Source organism: Geotrypetes seraphini, chromosome 1 (assembly GCF_902459505.1).
Source record: "Geotrypetes seraphini chromosome 1, aGeoSer1.1, whole genome shotgun sequence".
NCBI classification, from domain to species: domain Eukaryota; kingdom Metazoa; phylum Chordata; class Amphibia; order Gymnophiona; family Dermophiidae; genus Geotrypetes; species Geotrypetes seraphini.
The window spans coordinates 502,756,565-502,774,808 of NC_047084.1; the positions used below are offsets into that span (position 1 = coordinate 502,756,565).

Genomic DNA, 18,244 nt, shown 5'->3' on the forward strand with positions numbered 1-18,244 from the left:
AGGGGGAACAAGAAGCGCTCCCTTGGGCCAGGAGGCTCATATGCTGTTTTGCTAGGTGGAGTTACGTCTTCTGTCTCTCTTGGCGGCGCACATGGCAGGAGTCAACAGACTTCCTCAGTTGACAAGTCCTGGACCCAGAAGAATGGTCTCTCTTGCAGATAACTTTTCTGTCTGATCGTACAGTGCTGGGGTTGGCCCCAAATGGACTTGATGGTGTCAGTAGAGAACTTGAGGGTCAGGCGCTTTTTCAATCGTCGAACAGAGTGCGGAAACTTAGGGCTGGATGCCTTGGTTCAGCCCTAGTCAGCTCACGAGCTCCTTTATGTGTCTCCTCTGTGGCCTCTGGTTGGTCGGGTCATCTGCCGGATGTCGACACATCCCAGCTTTGTGATTCGAGTTGCTCCAGACTGACCTCGTCTTCCCTGGTTTGCAGATCTCATCAGTCTTCAGCGGTACAGGAAGCTCAACCTCTCTCTCCCTAGCAACCCTCTCGGGCAGGGTTCATTGGCCATGGATACCCACAATGCTTTGGTTTTCCGGCATGGATCTTGAGCACTCAGCCTTGATGAGGTGCAGTTCTTCAAAGGATGACCTCTCGACGCTCTTGAAGTCCAAGAAACCTTAAACTATGGCTTTTTATGCCTCAGCATGGAAGGCTTCCCAACCGTAGGGTGCTAAGGACAGGGTGGTGCCTGAGCAGGCTCCCATTTCGGTGGTTCTGGTTTTTCTTCAGGCAGGCTTAGATAAGGGTTTAGCAGTGGCCTCCCTTAAAGTTTCGGTAGCAGGCTTTTCTTGCTTCAGGGCATGCAGGGATTCTAGTTAGCTTCCTGCTCATCTGGATGTGATCGGGTTTCTGCATCATTTGTGGCCTCCCTTGCGTCATCCTTTCCCTTTGTGGAATCTTACCTTGGTACCTTGTGGAAGCTCCATTCGAGCCACAGAAGACTGCTACTCTTCTGGGTCTGACACTCAGACTGTCTTTCTGGTCACCTTTATCTCAGCATGGGGTATTTCGGGGCTTCAAGCTCTTTCATGCGGATTCCCTTTCTCCATATTACAAACACCGGAGTTGTTCTCCATACTAACCCCTTCCTTTCTACCGATGATAGTTTCTGCTTTCCATGTCACCCAGGAGGTTTGTTTGCCTCATTTCATTCCACAGGTCGAAGCGCAAGAATCAGATCTTACACAAGTTGGATGTCAAGAGAGTCTTGCTCCGCTTTTGGAAAGGACTACTGATTTTAAGATATCTGATCTCTTCTTTGTCCTGACTGCTCCACCTCGGCATAGTCAGCTAGCGTCTATGACCTTGATCGCCTGAAGGATTCATATGACCATTTTTATGACTTATGTTACCCGCAGCAAACTGCCACTGGTTTCCTTTCAGGCCCACTCCACTAGAAGTGTTGCTGCTTCATGGCAGTGTGTTGCGCATTTTCTCCAGATGGTGCCCACCTGCTCCACGAAAAAAAAAAACAGCAGGAGGGATGCCTACTCCCTCCTGCCACCAGAGGCCCCTCTGCCCCTGTACCTCTGACGTTGGGAGCAGGAGGTACTGAAAACACTTCCTTCCCAGTGCATCATGTGATGCACGGGAAGGGGCCTAAGGCCCAGTGTCTTTGTGGAGGAGCCAGAGCAGGAAATGTTTTCGTTACCTCCTGCTCCAAATGTCAGAGGTACTGGGGCCAGGGCAGGAGGAGTGGGTGGTGGCCTTCTGGTAGTAGGAGGGAGTGGGCATACCTCCTGCTATTTTTTTTTCGGGAGGATTGGGGAGCTATTTGCAGGCAGGAGGGAGTAGGCATCCCTCCTGCCGTTTTTTTCAGGGAGCGGGCATGCACCTTTGGGGACAGGAAGGATTGAGCATCCCTCCTGCTGTTTTTTTTTCAGGCGGATGGGGGAATAGTGGCTCGGGGGCACAGGCAGGAGATCGGTGGCTCAGGGGGGCACACGACTGTCAGCTGATTTGTCGGGGAATGTAAAAATTTTAAAATTAATATGGGGCCCATTGATGTCATTTGTAGAATTATTATAGTTTTGAATTTGTTGATATATCAAATGCACATCCAGGGGGAGAGGGGGGTGGATTTTTCTTTGAATTTATTTTTTGAATTTTTTTTATTGATTGATGGGGGTGGGTTGGATTGGTTTGGGTTTTGAATAATTAAATATTTATATAGGTGCTTACTATTTCCTTATAAAGATGAAAAATATGCAATTTTCACTTTTTGAAGGATATGAATATATTTCATTAATAGCTATATAATAATTTTTGATGGGAAAAATGTGTTGATCTATTTATATATTGTAAGGATTTTAAGTGATGTATAAAGTGTAAAATGAATTTTTCTTGTATTCACTTAATGAAAGTGTTAAAAATGAATAAAGATATTTAAAAAAAAAAATATATATATATATATATATATATATATATTAATATTATCCAACTTAACCACAGCAGTACTTTTGAGGAGGGTGCCAAAATGATGAATACACTGTATTACCATTTCCTAGATATCTATCTTATGGTTAAATGGAAGGGCAAGAACATAAGAATAGCCATCCTGGGTCAGACCAGTGGTCCATGTAGCCCAGTTATCTTTGTTTCCAACAGTGGCAAATCCAGGTCGCAAGTACTTGGCAGAATCCCAAATAGTAGAAAGGTTCCATGCTATCAATCCAGGGCAATCAGTGACTTCTCCCATGTAGGTCTCAATAGAAGTCTTTTTAAATCCAGATATACTAACAGCTGTAACCACATCCTCTGTTTGAGCCCTAGGCATGCCTAGTTTGCCTATATTTTAATCTTGCCCTTCTAGAAACCCATCCCTAGCACCAAGCCATTCAGCTCACCATTTTGCGTGACAGTTGGGACCAAGCAAAACAGATTCTGTAGGAGGCCCATTGAGGTCTTCACGGAGTCAGATGGACCGGCTGAGACCTCTAAGATGGAACACACACTTAGTCCAGAGTTCAGGGAACAGCCTCCACAACCACTGCTGGAAGGCCTGAAGTCTGCCCCTGCCACACTGGTGGCAACTGAAGTAGTCTGTCCTGATGCAGTGCAAGGGGATGGTAGCTGTGCATAACCTGAACATCCAGGTTTGCCGCAGGGAGCAGTCGGACAGAGTGGGTTTGAAGACGGTGTCCCGCTACTTATAGAAGGATTGGAATCACTCTCACTACTTTCTCTACCTTTGGTGGAAGATTTGATTTGAGACCATCTCTCAATGCAGGTGTTGTTGGTGGCAAGTTTGTTTCAGTCTTTATAAAATATATAGCTGCATAGGATCCACCTGTCTGGGTGCCAGTGGGTTCTGAGTACCTCTAATATTGAGTGACATTGGATCCTGTGAATGGCTGTATATGCATGTATATGTATGTATACATATACTGTGTTTCCCCCAAAATAAGACAGTGTCATATTAATTTTGGGTCCAAAAACGCATTAGGGCTTATTTTCGGGGATGTCTTATTTTTTCATGTACAACAATCATCTCTCCCTTCCTCTTCTCCACCCCAATTCTTACTCTTTCCTTTCTCACCCCCCCCCCATATGCAGCATCTTTCCTCCCCTCTCACCCATCCCCTTGTGTAGCATGTTTCTAGCCCTCCCTCCCATTCCATCCCATCTGTGCAGCAGAACCTCACTGATCCTCCCACCGAGAGACTGAAGTACCATACCTCCGAGGTCTCCAAAAACAACAGCAACCGGCAGCCCTCTGAACGGGCTGCTTCGTGGTCTTCCCCGACAGGGCCTTCAGCAGGGGGATAGGAGGGAGGGATAGAAAGATGCTGCACAAAGGGATGGGTGAGAGGGGAGGGAAGATGCTGCACATGGGGGGGGAAGCACTGCCACCGCCGCTGCTTTAGGAGGCTTTGGAGCCATGCACAGGTGCCAGTGTCACTCAGTATATTGGAGGTGCTCAGAACCCAGTGGCACCCAGACAGCTGGCTCCTATGCAGCCATGTATTTTGTAAAGGACCTTTAATACATCTAACTTAGGAATTTTACTTTTGAAAACACAGACATTTAAAAATTGGGACATCACAGTAATTGTACTTTGGTCTGTTGATTATCTTAATGCATTTAGCATAGGTTTTCTTTGTTTTATATTTTTTAATTTGCCTTTATTCCATAGGAGGAGACGAGATAACGAGGATGCTATGAACCAAAGATATCAGGAGAAAAAAATACAAAGAAGCAATGAAGACAAAGAACTCCTGAACAGAAATGTGGAGAAAGAGGTGTCTGCAAAAGAAGGGAAAGTTCAGCTGAACACACACCAGAAACTCAGACCAGGAAAGGGAACAGTGCAGGAAACAGGCAGGGACCAGACTTCCCGCTTCTCGGCTGAGAAATGGAGGCGTCAGGAGGACCGAGATACCAAGGAAAAACGTTGTTTTATCTGTGGGAAAGAAGGACACATCAAGAAAGAGTGCCCTCAGTATAAAGGAGTCATAGGTAGGAAGCTGATAACAAATGGATCTAATTTTAGATATCGGATATATTGATGCATGCAAGTTGAGGCCAGCCCTAGCATTGGACAGACTAGGCAGCTGCCTAGGATGGCACCATTTTAGGGACAACACAGTTTGGGTATAGTTTGAAGAATCTGAGTAGTCATATCCCTCTCCCCCCCCCCCCCCCCACTCCAAAAAAAAAAAAACTACAGGACCCAGACATAAGTATAAAGGATTTTCTGCCTCTTTTATCCTTCCTATACAGTCCTGCATATCCAATCTCCCCTTCTTGCCTCCCATCTGTGATAAACATACCAAATGGTAGTTTTTATGTTCAAAAGGTTATCTGCCTTGACCACTCCTGCGGGGCCACAGTGTGCACTGATCTGTCTTTCAAAAGCAGCTAAACAACTTGCCTCTGGCCTGGAATCCCAGTGTCACAGTTATGTCTATCCAAAAGGTAGCACAATTGGCCAGGCTTGGCCCTCAGTTTAAAAGTCACAATTTTAACAAGGTTCCAAGCTAAACTTGACCTACCTAAGTAGAGGTTCTGCATCTTACAGCTATGCTGAGGACATAGGGTTGAAGACTTCTCTCCTCTGGGTCTCTTTTGACTGATCTAGGCTTAGTTTTATCCTGCCTTGACCACACCCTTCCTGCTCTGCTTTTACTAAGTCATCTCTTTCTTGCTGTGTAGCTCACCTTTTAAGGTGGCTCTATGAGTGTAAGGGTGTGCTGTTAAAGGGGTAATTTCCTAGAGTTCCACACAAACTTCTAGAGTTGCAATTCTGAAAATATTTGCAAAGTACAATATTTAAAATTACCAGAACTATGGTGAATGACATTTTCTTTGTATACTTTCCATGGTCTTTCAGCCCACATAAAATTCAATGGTGGGCTGCTGGTTGAACGCCCTGATATAGAGAATTGAAGTGTGAAAGATTTTGTGTACAGTGGGGGGCAGTTATTGCAGCCATTCCTTAATGATGGAAAAAGTTTTTTCTGGAAGGAAACTAGGAGAAACAGGTACAAAAAAACTTAGACTGTGAGCCTACTAGGGACAAATACCTGCATGTATAAAGTGCTGTGTACATCTAGTAGCAGCATAGAAATGAGTAGGAGTAGTAGTCCTCCATATCCCCTTAGATCTTTGTGGTTTCCATCATGGCTCCTATTTTAACTTGGAAACCTCAGCAGTAAGCAGAAGGGTAAGGTCTAACACAAGCTTAGGTTTTGTGGTTTGATGTCTCTGCCAGGTTCCACCACCTCTGATGCACATTTCTTGTTGCCATGTTGTCAGAACCCAACAGAGACAAGCAGAAACACAAACTCAAGCCTGTTCGGGATCTTACTTTTCTGTTTACTGCTGACATTTTCATATTAAAATTAGAGCCATGATGGAAACCAGCAAGGTTTAAGGAGAGGGGAAACAGGGAGAGAAGAAAAGTGGATATGCTAGAGCACATAAAGGAGAGAAAATAAACAGAATCATGTTTGAGGGCAAAGAATGACGAGAAGGGAGATGCTGAACATGAGGATGAAAAAATACTGGATTGGGGGAAGGGCTGAGGCTGATTAGCAGATGCTAGGGTGGGAATCTGATCCTGGGGTTGGAATAAGAGGGCTAGGGGGCTAATGCAGGGGCCTGTATTGGCAGCAAGGGGGCTCACTTTGGCGATGGTAGAAGTGGCAGAAGGAATTGTGATATTAGGAGTGGAAGGAGATTTTGAGTTAACATGAGAGCTAGGAGATAGGAGAGAGAACATATGCTAAGAGATGGAAGTGGGAGAAAAGGCCTATTGCTGAGCTTGGAAGAAGGGCACTAGGGTTGTGGCTGATGAAGCAGGTAGAACAAGGGGCAGGGTATGGAAGAAGGTGCTGATACTGGAGGACTGAGAAAGGACAGGTACTGTAGGAGAGGACAAAACAAGGACAGACAAAGGTAAAACTGGAGAGACAGATGGATGCCAGGGTTAAGGTGGAAAAATGAGTATTAACAAAAGAATATAAGAGTCAGACCAGTGGTCCATTGAGCACAGTATCCTGTTTCCACAGTTGCCCATCCAGGTCACAAGTACCTGTCAAAAACCCAAATAGTTGCAACATTCCATGCTACCAATCCCAGGGCAAGAAGATTCTAGGGAAGGGGAGGAGGTATAGGAGAAGAGGCAGGAGAATTCTGAGGGTGTAGACAGGGGGCACTAAGGAAGGGTTAAGGCAGGGGTAGGGAGCTCCGGTCCTTGAGAGCCGTATTCCAGTCGGGTTTTCAGGATTTCCCCAATGAATAAGCATTGAAAACAGTGCATGCAAATAGATCTCATGCATATTCATTGGGGAAATCCTGAAAGCCCGACTGGAATACGGCTCTCGAGAACCAGAGTTCCCTACCCCTGGGTTAAGGGATTGCCTAGGGCAGTGTTTCTCAACTTCTTCAAGCCAAGTACCCCTAAGTTTAACAAATATCAACTGAGTATCCCCACCCAGGCTCCGCCCCCTGACTCCACCCCCATAATAATAGTACTAATTATAATGCAATTTCTTCCATCCATTTTTCATATACACACAATGTAATCTTAATACATAATGGTAACCACAAAATTTTAAAAAACAAAATACACTGAATGCACTGAAAATGTCAATTATCATTTATATTATTTTTTTTAAAGAGGTTAAGACAGATGACTTTAAAATATGCAATGTCAAGACTCAGTAACAACTATAGAAAAATAGACAAATATAGTACAAAATATAGACAACAGATATAAATTCTCAAAACTGACACATTTCGATCACTAATTGAAAATAAAATCATTTTTTCTATATTTGGTGATTTCATGAATCTCTGGTTGCACTTCTTTCTTACTGTGCATCCAATATTTCTTTCTTTCTTTCTGCCTCCTACACACTTCCTCTCCTCCAGACCTCATTCCATTCCCTAACCAATATCTCTCTTTGTCCCTCCATGAATCCAACTTTTCTTCCTCTCTCCTCCACCCCTATTGGCATCATGTCTCCTTCTCACTCTCACTCTCTCTCTCTCTGTCTCTCTCTCTCTCTCTCTCTCTTACTGTCCATCTGTCTTGAGAGATCCAGGCATTTCTCCCACCCCTTCTACTGCCACATCCAACATTTCTCTCTCTCATATCCCCTGGATCATGTGCAGCATTTTTCACCACAGCCCACCAGTCCCATGCCCATTTCTCCTTCTATCACCTCTCTCCAGCACAATGCCACATCTCTCCCTCCATCATTGTGTCCAACATTCCTTCCCCTTGCATCCCCTTCAATCTGTCCCTCTGTTCCCTCTCCACCACCATATCCCAACATTTCTCCCTCTCATCTTTCTATTCCCCTTGCATCTCTCTCTCTCTCCCTCCAACCCCCCAATTTTCCAGTGTCTTCCTTTCCCCATATGCACCATCTTTCTCTCTCACTCACAAACTCATGCCCAACAGTTCTCCCTTTTCTATTCCCTCCCTCCTATGTCCCAAGTTAGTGCCTCCTTCCCCCTCATGCCCCTCCCTTCCTTCTGTGTCCTGAGTTCATGTTCCCCTTCCTTCCACCCAAATCATGCTCCTCCCATGTCCCAACATGCTCCTTCCCCCCCTATTCCTTTCTCCCTTTGTCCCAGATCATGTCCCCTCTCTCCCTTATTTGCTCAAGTCACACTCGCGCCTTTTGCCTTCTGTATCATGCAGGCAGCAATTTAAACGCTGCACATGGCTGGCACACAAGCCTTCCCTCTGACGTCAACTCTGACATCGGAGAGAAGGTTTCTGGGTCAGCTATGTGCAGCGTGTGAACCGCTGCCTGTGCGTCCCTGCAACCAGAGCCGCTGAAGGCAGAAGGAGGTAACTGGGACCCTCCGCTGATCCATAAGGCTTTCCTTTGATATCAGAGGGAAGCTCTCTGGGTTAGCTTCAGTGGAGGAGGGCGGGCAGCGGCTTGACAGTATGGTAGAGGGCAGGAAGGTGGGATCCCTGGCAGGAGCTTCAACAGGAAGGTGGAGGGCTGGAAGGAGGGATCCCTGGCAGCAACTTGACAAAAGAGTAGAGGGCAGGAAGGAGGGATCCCCGGCAGGAGCTTCGACAGGAGGGTAGAGGGCAGGAAGGAGAGATACCCAGCAGCAGCTTCAATATGAGATGGAGGGCAGGAAGAAGGGGGATCCCCTGAGGCAGCTTCGGTGGATGGGCAGACAATATCCTCAGCGGCGGCAAGTGCCACGTACCATGTATTGAGAAACACTGGCCTAGGATGTCAGATCCCTTGGGCTGACCTGATGCTAGAACCAAGTTTTGCTCTCCTTCAGTTGCATTCTTTTGAATTCATATCACTGAAATAATATTGTGAGCAGTCACCTGGTGGCCATTCGTGCATCAGTAACCAAAGTTGAAAGGCTTTTCTCCAATTAGATAGGGGGAGTGGAGACCTAAAATTACCTTTTTAAAGTAAACTATTATTTTTGTGTCGGGTGTAGAAAAAGAGTATAGTGTTGTTGAACTCATGGCAGTGTAATTTAAAAATAATTTCTTTACTTGAAAATTGTGCATTTATGTAGTGTTTACACTAGAAGCATGATTTTTTTTTTTAAACTACTGCATGATCTTTAGGTTGCAGATGTGTTTTGTCATTGTATTCAAAAATCTGTGTACCTTTTTTACATCACAAAGATTTTTATAAGGCACAAAAGAGAAGTTTCTTTTAAAATTTAGCTGAAAATTGTGGTTGCTGTGTTAGTCCACCTTGATATAAAGATATGTGTCACCAATAAGTTGTAGGTGATACTTTTGTATTTCTGTGACAAGTTTGGTACTTTTAATATCCATTTCATTTTATAACGCCTGATATTTTCTCCATTTCCTTTATCAATGCTGATTATGTTGCAAAGACATAGGATTCTGTACTGAAGCTGTTGTCCTCCCATAGTCGTGAACTTTGCAGAAAGGTATTGCTCAAATTTCTCAACTCCCCCCTTCACCAGTGGAGAATAGCTCCCTCTTCAGTTTTTCCTTTTGCAAATGAACTGAGAAAGTGTGTTCTGATGTACTCTGCTTTCTTTATATTATTTTCATGTATTTTTGTCCATCAGTTTGTTTGTTTCTGTGTGGCTTCGGTGCTCAGAGGTTCTCTTCTTAGGCTTATTCTACCAGGGAAAGGATGCAGACCCACGAGGGCGGGCTGCTGCTTGCAGGCCAATCTCTTGGAGTACCTGTGGAGCCAGTCTGCTTTGTGGTCCATCGGGAGCTTGGGGTCCATTCCCCTGGGAGTTTGCTCACCTGTTGATTTATCAGATGCTTGAATGCAGGCTGTGGGGCCCCTGTGTAACAACCCTCTGAGTATCAGGGAGCCCGCTATGGATTATCTCCCCCCGAAATGTTGCGTGCATTTCTAGGTTCTGAGTTCTTGGTCAGAGGGAGAGGTGATGCTGAAGGACGCACAGGATTGCAAGGTGGACATGGTCCTTAAAAGACAGTTTGAAGCACTAAATCTGGGTATCAAAGCGGCAGCAGCTGCCTCCTTCGTGGCACAGGCCTGTCATACAAGGTTGTGGCATAGTTCTTCAAGACTGGAGGACATCTGACCCCACTTAATTATGGAAGGAGTTGATTATTTAGCTGATGCTCTTTATGGCATTATCGGAGTCATGAGCAAGGTATCAGCTTACACTGTTTCTGTCTGCAAAATGTTTTTGATTAGACAGTGGGTGGGTAATTCAGCCTCCAAGGCTACTTTAAGCAGATTACCCTTTATAGGTCAGATGCTTTTTGGCAAAGGCTTGGACAACCTTATGGCTAATATGGCCAATGTGGCAAATCACCATCCCAAATCTCTACCAGACAGCAGAGTTTGACGTTCCACTGGGGGTGGCAGAGGTAATTTTCATTCCTCTTGGAGATCCTGACAGTTCTCTTCCAGTTACTCTTCTCAGAGACCCTTCCAAGGGTCCAGAAGAAGATTTGGCAACTAGAGACACCAACCACCCTCACGGCGGCTAAGCCACCAAAAAGCAGCAATGACGCCAGGTTGACTGCCACGCCTCCTCGCATTGGCAGGAGACTGTCAGCTTTCTGGAGAGAATGGGAAAAGATTTCATCAGACTGCTGGGTTCTGTATTTGGGAGGGGCACAAAATTGAGTTCTCTCACCCTCTCCAGATCTGTTTCTCAACTTCAGCTGGACAGCGAGAAAAGGAGGCCAGGGTCTAAGCAATAGTACAACAGCTCTTGAAATCAGCCTCTGACAGATACTCCATATACTTCATAGTGCGCAAACAAGGCACAGAAGATTTATAGGCCTACCCTGGAACTAAAGTCCATAAACGAGGCTCTAAGAGTTCCACACATCTGTATGGAGACGGTCCGCTCAGTCATTGAAGCAGTGGCCCCGGGGGAGTTCCTAGCCTCCTTGGATTTACCGGAGGCATATCTTCACATTCCTGTTTTTCCAGATCACAGAAAATATCTGAGATTCCATGTTTTCCAGAGGCATTTCCAATTTGTGGTGCTCTCTTTCAGATCAGCTAAGGCCCCGCACACCTTCACTAAGATAATGGTGGTGGTAGTAGCTTACCTTCATTGGATGGGCTTACAGGTAATTGGATAATTGGCTGTTCAGAGCTCTCTCAAAATAGGAAGACGAGAACGGAGTGCAGCAGGGACTCGGTTGAATAGCCAACTTCAGGAAGAGTCAACTACAGCCAACTCAGTGCTTAGAAGTCCGCTTTGACACAGCGAAAGGTCTGTCTTCCCAAGCCATGCAAACAGAAGTTCAGAAAACAGATCTCTAAGATCTTGGCATTACTGAGCCCCACCGCCTAACATTTCTTTTAGGTGCTGGGCTCAATGGTGGGCTCTCTGGAAGTTATTCCCTGGGCAAGAGTGCATATGTATCCACTCCACGATTCCCTCCTCTCCAGGTGGTCCCTGCAAAGGCATTCTCTACAGATGCAGCTCCTCTGGTCATGGGAGGCATGACACAGCTTCCGTTAGTGGCTCCAGGAGAATGCCTTATCAAAGGGCATGCCTCTCTGAATCACTTCATGGATGAAATACATAACTGATGCCAGCATGAGCAGCTGGGTGGCCCACTGCTGTGGTCGCCTGCTCCAGGTCAAGTGAACCTCATTGGAAATCAGGTGGTCCATAAATTGTCTGGCACTGAGCCATTCATTTGGTGCTGAAAGCATTGGAGACTTTCCTGACAAGAAAAGTGGTAAGAGTATTTTCCAACAATGCCACTGTGGTAGCTTATGGGAACAGACAAGGGGCACCAGAAGCGCTCACAGGCATTGCAAACATGGCTACCTTCAGATCAGATCTTGAATGCACCGGCGTCTGACATCAGCCAGACGCCTCCTCCAGAGCAAACCAATCACTTCTCTCCCTTGCCTACTCCAGGAGGGAGGGTGTTTCAGAGTGTATAACTTAAATCAACTTTATTTAGTCTAGAACAGAGCTTGCAGCGAATTAACTCCTATCATCCTTTGCCATTCTTAGGTATTCTGCTTTGTGTTCATTTCATGCTATTTATCACTAATGTGTGACCAATTTTACTGATCTCTCCCTCTAATGCTGTCACACTTATTTATTATGTCAGACGCCGGTGCATTCAAGATCTGATCTGAAGGTAGCCATGTTAGCAATGCCAGTGAGCACAGAGATTAAGTGCCGAAGTGAGTATTTATTGCCTGTTCTTGAGACAGGAGATTTTAAACAGTTGTGGATCTTCATTCTTAACATTTGAGAGTGGGTCTGCTTATTTTTCAGTGCAGCTCAGGAAGCCCTGATGCAGCTTAGCAAAACATTGGCTGGCCATCGTTGGCTTTGGCTGAGCAGACTTGCCACAGAATAGCAGAGTGTACGACAGTCACGCGGAAAGGGTGTGGAAGATCGTTTGCTTGATCCAGCATAGCGCTGTGAAAGATAAGTGCTTAGGATATTAGTATTATCAATATAACATTTCATGCTGGCACACACCCGTACGCAGCCCGAGTACATTAGCGGGAAGCGATTTTATAGTTGCACCCGACACAGCTGTTCTTTTGGTGTTTATGAGTTTGGCTCCCAGTGCGTGTAGATGATTAATTGAGTGATTCTTAAGTTTAATCATTTATAAGAGATATTTGAAGTGAATAAATATATTTAAAAATAAATAAATATTTAAAAAATAGTAGGAATGCTTGGAGGTGGAGGGTTTTGTGCCGATGATGTAGCTCTAACTGTAGCCTGAATGCTGCTTTATAGAGCAATGGTCAGACCACACTTGGAATACTGTGTCCAACACTGGTCTCCATACCTGAAGAAGGATATAACACTGCTGGAGAGGGTGCAGAGGCGAGCGACGAAGCTAGTAAAAGGTATGGAGAACTTGAGCTACAAAGATCGCCTCAGAAACTGGGATTATTCACCCTTGAGAAGAGAAGACTGAGAGGGGATCTGATAGAGACTTTTAAATTGCTAAAAGGAATCGACAAAATTTAGCAAGCTCACTCACCAGCAGAGGGAAAGGATGAAGAGCAAGAAACAGCGTTATTCACATTGGCGAATGTGACCCAGACTCGGACCAGAGGTCATGGCCTGAAGCTGAGAGGGGACACAGCCAGGACAAATGTCAGAAAGTTCTGCTTCACACAGCGAGTGGTGAATGCCTGGCACTCTCTCCCGAAAGAGATGGTGGAGGAAACTACCATTTTAGGATTTAAGGGAAAATTGGACACACATCTTCTTGCAGGACACATTGAGGGATACGAGTGACTAATGTATGCACCAGGGTACGCCTGGCTGAGCCTCCGCTTGTGCGGATCACCGGACTGGATGGACCCCCAGGTCTGATCCGGTGCAGGCATTTCTTATGTTCTTATAATGCTTAAAAAATTAGCAGCAGGTACAAGTCTGAGGCTTTTTCTCCCCCTTTAAAAGATTCCAACTTGTTGTAAAATAGTGGCTTTATTAACATTTAATCCTCCGTTGCGCTGTTGAGCCAAGAAGAGGTTAAAATTTTGTAATTGTGAAAGAGTAAAAAGTAAAATCTCTTTTCTTGAGAATAGGATGTGCACTAAGGGTAGTGGAGTTTGGATTATTTTGGTCCCTTTGTGTTTGTGGTTAAATAGTAGGGGACCTCTGCTTTTTAACATATTTGGCAATGATCTAGAGATGGGAATAACTAGTGAGATAATTAAATTTGCTGATGACACAAAATTGTTCAAAGTTGTTAAATCGCAAGAGGATTGTGAAAAATTGCAAGAAGACCTTGTGAGACCAGGCATCAAAATGGCAGATGACATTTAATTTGAGCAAATGCAAAGTGATGCATGTGGAATAGAGAATCTATAGCTGCGTGATACTGGGTTCTAAGTTAGGAGTCACTATCCAGGAAAAGGATCTAAGTGTCATTGTTGAGGATACGTTGAAACCCTCAGCTAAATGTGCAATGGTGGCTATGAAAGCAAATAGAAAGTTAGGAATAATCAGGAAAGGAATGGAAAACAAAGATGAAAATGTTATAATGCCCTTGTATCACTCTATGGTACGGCTGCACTTCGAATACTGTGTGCAATTCTGGTTGCCATATCTCAAAAAATATATAGCGGAGTGCTGAAGCTACTAAGTAGTAGATTTAAAACAAACTGGAGAAAATATTTCTTCACACAATATGTAATTAAACTCTGGAATTCATTGCTGGAGAATATGTTTAAATCAGCTAAGCGAAGTTTATAAAAGGTTTGGATAATTTCTAAAAAGAGAAGTCCATAGGCTATTATTTAGATGGCTTGGGGAAATCCACCACTTATTCCTAGGATTCCTTCATCGCAAACAGCATAAAATTTATTTTACTACTTGGGATCTAGCTAGGTACTTGGGACCTGGGTTGGCCACTGTTGGAAACAGAATGATGGACCTTTGGCCTGTCCCAGTAAGGCAATTCTTATGTTTTTATTCTCTATACCTTTACAAGGTTCTACAGAATAGATGTGACGGTCCAAGAGGATGACACTTTTCGGTCCTAGGTGCTGCAGGCAAGCTCCCTAGACATCTGGCACTGCTTTGGTATGTCATCTTAAGTACTGAATACTATGTTTTTGCAACAGAATGGAAGATTAAGTTCTTACTTTAGTAATCTTCTTTCTGTTAGAAAACACAGGATTCTGTTTGCCCTGTGCAAACTTCAAATTCACCTATTACTGCCCCAGATGTTGCTGGTGTCCATCACAGGTCTTCTTTTCCTGTCAACTGGATGAGTTAAAAAAAAAGAAAAGAAAAGACTGCTATTCTTTTTTATCCTGTGGAATCTTTATAGGATAGTGCTTGTTGCACATAGCAGTTCTTAATCCATAATATGACATTACCTCCTATCCCAGGGGTAGGGAACTCCGGTCCTCGAGAGCCGTATTCCAGTCGGGTTTTCAGGATTTCCTTAATGAATATGCATTGAAAGCAGTGCATGCAAATAGATCTCATGCATATTCATTGGGGATATCCTTAAAACCAGACTGGAATACGGCTCTCGAGGACCGGAGTTCTCTACCCCTGTCCTATCCCATGACTTTCTAATTTCCTCAGAAGTCTTTCATGAGGTACTCTGTCAAATGCCTTTTGAAAATTCTTTGGAGTCTTTATAGGATAGTGCTTGTTGAACATAGCAGTTCTTAATCCATAATATGGCATTACCTCCTGTCTCATGACTTTCTAATTTCCTCAGAAGTCTTTCTTGAGGTACTTTGTCAAATGCCTTTTGAAAATCCTGGATACTTCTGAGTTTGAGTTTATGTTAATTATTGTTAATCGTTGTTTTGTCATGTCCCCTCCTCTTTTCTTTAGTTTCAGTGGAGTTCGATTGCTTTGATACTAACTAAAGAGGGAGCTATTCACCACTTATGAAGGGGAGGAGTAGAGAAATTTGAGTGACATCCCTCTGCAAAGTTTTTGACTGTAGGAGGACAACAGCTTCAGTACAGAATCCTATGTGTTCTAACAGAAAGAAGCCTAATCTTCCATTCTAAATATCATAAACCTATTACTTTGTGTACATTATTTCATTTCGGTTGTGGATATTTTTAATATTTTCAGAAGTTTCAGTTGCAAACTTTTTACTTGTTTTAGGTGGTTCAAAATCTGATGTCTTGTGTGGATCTCCCTCTTCCCCCAACGTTCTAAAGCATGCTGGGAGAGCAATTCAGGTAAAGTTGACAAACCTGTCCATGAAGAAGAACAGCTTCTTTAAGGCAATATTTGGAATTTGTTGGTTAGCCACATGATTCTTGTGTTGGTTTTTAGGTTATCCATTACAGTATTCCTTGGTATTTGACTCACATAATGACACACTAGCCTCTCAGTTCTTTAAGATCAGAGGGAGCAATGCGACTATCTCTAAACGAGTTTTCACATGTACATTATGAAAATACAAGGGCATCTGGAATCTCATTAGCAGGGGTGTCATTGTGGAATAAATTAACAGGACCATTAAGAGCACTTTTGGATTTCCGGAAATTTAAGAAAACATTGAAGACTACTTTGTTTGTGGAGGCTTTTACTTGAAGGAATAGTAACATTTTTATGAGGATATTGAGACTTCTTTATGTTGTAGGTATGCATGTTTTATTATTATGATTGTACTTTGTAAGCCATTTAGTTTTAAGCGGGTAAGACATTTTTAAAATAAATAAATACAACTTGTACTCCGCCTCCACATGGTGACTCAGCATCAACAGCAAAGCACAAGTGTAGAAATATCTCTTAACCCATGAGGGCACAAGAAGTTCCCCTGCAGAGATCCTCAGATGATCAGGGGCAAGGATTTGATCCTGGAGAAGGACCGAGATTGTCCGGCAAAGTTACACGAGAAAATGGAGTAGATTCTGCGCCGTTCACGGAGGAGGGTGTTTATGAGCAACTTGAAAAACTGAAGGTGGACAAAGCGATGGGACCAGACGGGATCCATCCCAGGATACTAAGGGAACTCAGAGAGGTTCTGGCGAGTCCTATTAAAGACTTGTTCAACAAATCTCTGGAGACGGGAGTGATTCCTGGGGATTGGAGGAGAGCGGATGTGGTCCCTATTCATAAAAGTGGTCACAGGGATGAAGCAGGAAACTACAGGCCGGTGAGCCTCACTTCAGTTGTTGGAAAAATAATGGAAGTGTTGCTGAAAGAAAGGATAGTGTATTTCCTTGAATCTAATGGGTTACAGGATCCGAGGCAACATGGCTTTACAAAAGGTAATTCGTGCCAAACGAACCTGATTGAATTTTTTGATTGGGTGACCAGAGAGCTGGATCAAGGACATATGCTAGATGTAATTTACTTGGATTTCAGCAAAGCCTTTGATACAGTTCCTCATAGGAGGCTGTTGAACAAACTTGAAGGGCTGAAGTTAGGACCCAAAGTGGTGAACTGGGTCAGAAACTGGCTATCGGACAGACGCCAGAGGGTGGTGGTTAATGGAAGTCGCTCGAAGGAAGGAAAGGTGACTAGTGGAGTCCCTCAGGGTTCGGTGCTGGGGCCAATCCTGTTCAATATGTATGTAAGTGACATTGCTGAAGGGCTAGAAAGAAAAGTGTGCCTTTTTGCAGATGATACCAAGATTTGTAACAGAGTAGACACCGAAGAGGGAGTGGAAAATATGAAAAAGGATCTGCAAAAGTTAGAGGAATGGTCTAATGCCTGGCAACTAAAATTCAATGCAAAGAAATGCAGAGTAATGCATTTGGGGATTAATAATAGGAAGGAACCGTATATGCTGGGAGGAGAGCAGCTGATATGCACGGACGGAGAGAGGGACCTTGGGGTGATAGTGTCCGAAGATCTAAAGGCGAAAAAACAGTGTGATAAGGCAGTGGCTGCTGCCAGAAGGATTCTGGGCTGTATAAAGAGAGGCGTAGTCAGTAGAAGGAAGAAGGTGTTTATGCCCCTGTACAGGTCATTGGTGAGGCCCCACTTGGAGTATTGTGTTCAGTTTTGGAGACCGTATCTGGCGAAAGACATAAGAAGACTTGAGGCGGTCCAGAGGAGGGCGACGAAAATGATAGGAGGCTTGCGCCAGAAGACGTATGAGGAGAGACTGGAAGACCTGAATATGTATACCCTAGAGGAAAGGAGAGACAGGGGAGATATGATTCAGACGTTCAAATACTTAAAGGGTATTAACGTAGAACAAAATCTTTTCCAGAGAAAGGAAAATGGTAAAACCAGAGGACATAATTTGAGGTTGAGGGGTGGTAGATTCAGGGGCAATGTTAGGAAATTCTACTTTACGGAGAGGGTGGTGGATGCCTGGAATGCGCTCCCGAGAGAGGTGGTGGAGAGTAAAACTGTGACTGAGTTCAAAGAAGCGTGGGATGAACACAGAAGATTTAGAATCAGAAAATAATATTAAATATTGAACTAGGCCAGTTACTGGGCAGACTTGCACGGTCTGTGTCTGTATATGGCCGTTTGGTGGAGGATGGGCTGGGGAGGGCTTCAATGGCTGGGAGGGTGTAGATGGGCTGGAGTAAGTCTTAACAGAGATTTTGGCAGTTGGAACTCAAGCACAGTACCGGGTAAAGCTTTGGATTCTCGCCCAGAAATAGCTAAGAAGAAAAAAAATAAAAAAATTTAAATTGAATCAGGTTGGGCAGACTGGATGGACCATTCGGGTCTTTATCTGCCGTCATCTACTATGTTACTATGTTACTATGTTACTATGATTCTGATTTTGTCAATTTGATGTTTAAAGCTTATGTGAAGTGTAAAACATCTGCATAGTCTGGAGTATCGCTGGTGGTGCAGGGGGATTTACCTCCACAG

The 18,244-nt window shown here is 44.2% G+C and overlaps 1 protein-coding gene across 2 annotated transcripts in view; it reads left to right on the top strand.

The window, feature by feature from the left end:
• Positions 1-18,244, top strand: part of TUT7 (terminal uridylyl transferase 7) — a 317,026-nt gene that overhangs the window by 280,594 nt on the left and 18,188 nt on the right. For both annotated transcript variants that reach the window (XM_033927693.1, XM_033927688.1), the window contains exons 26-27: positions 4,140-4,462; positions 15,560-15,636. In XM_033927693.1, coding sequence (XP_033783584.1) covers positions 4,140-4,462; positions 15,560-15,636 — 400 coding nt within the window. The remainder of the gene's footprint in view (positions 1-4,139; positions 4,463-15,559; positions 15,637-18,244) is intronic.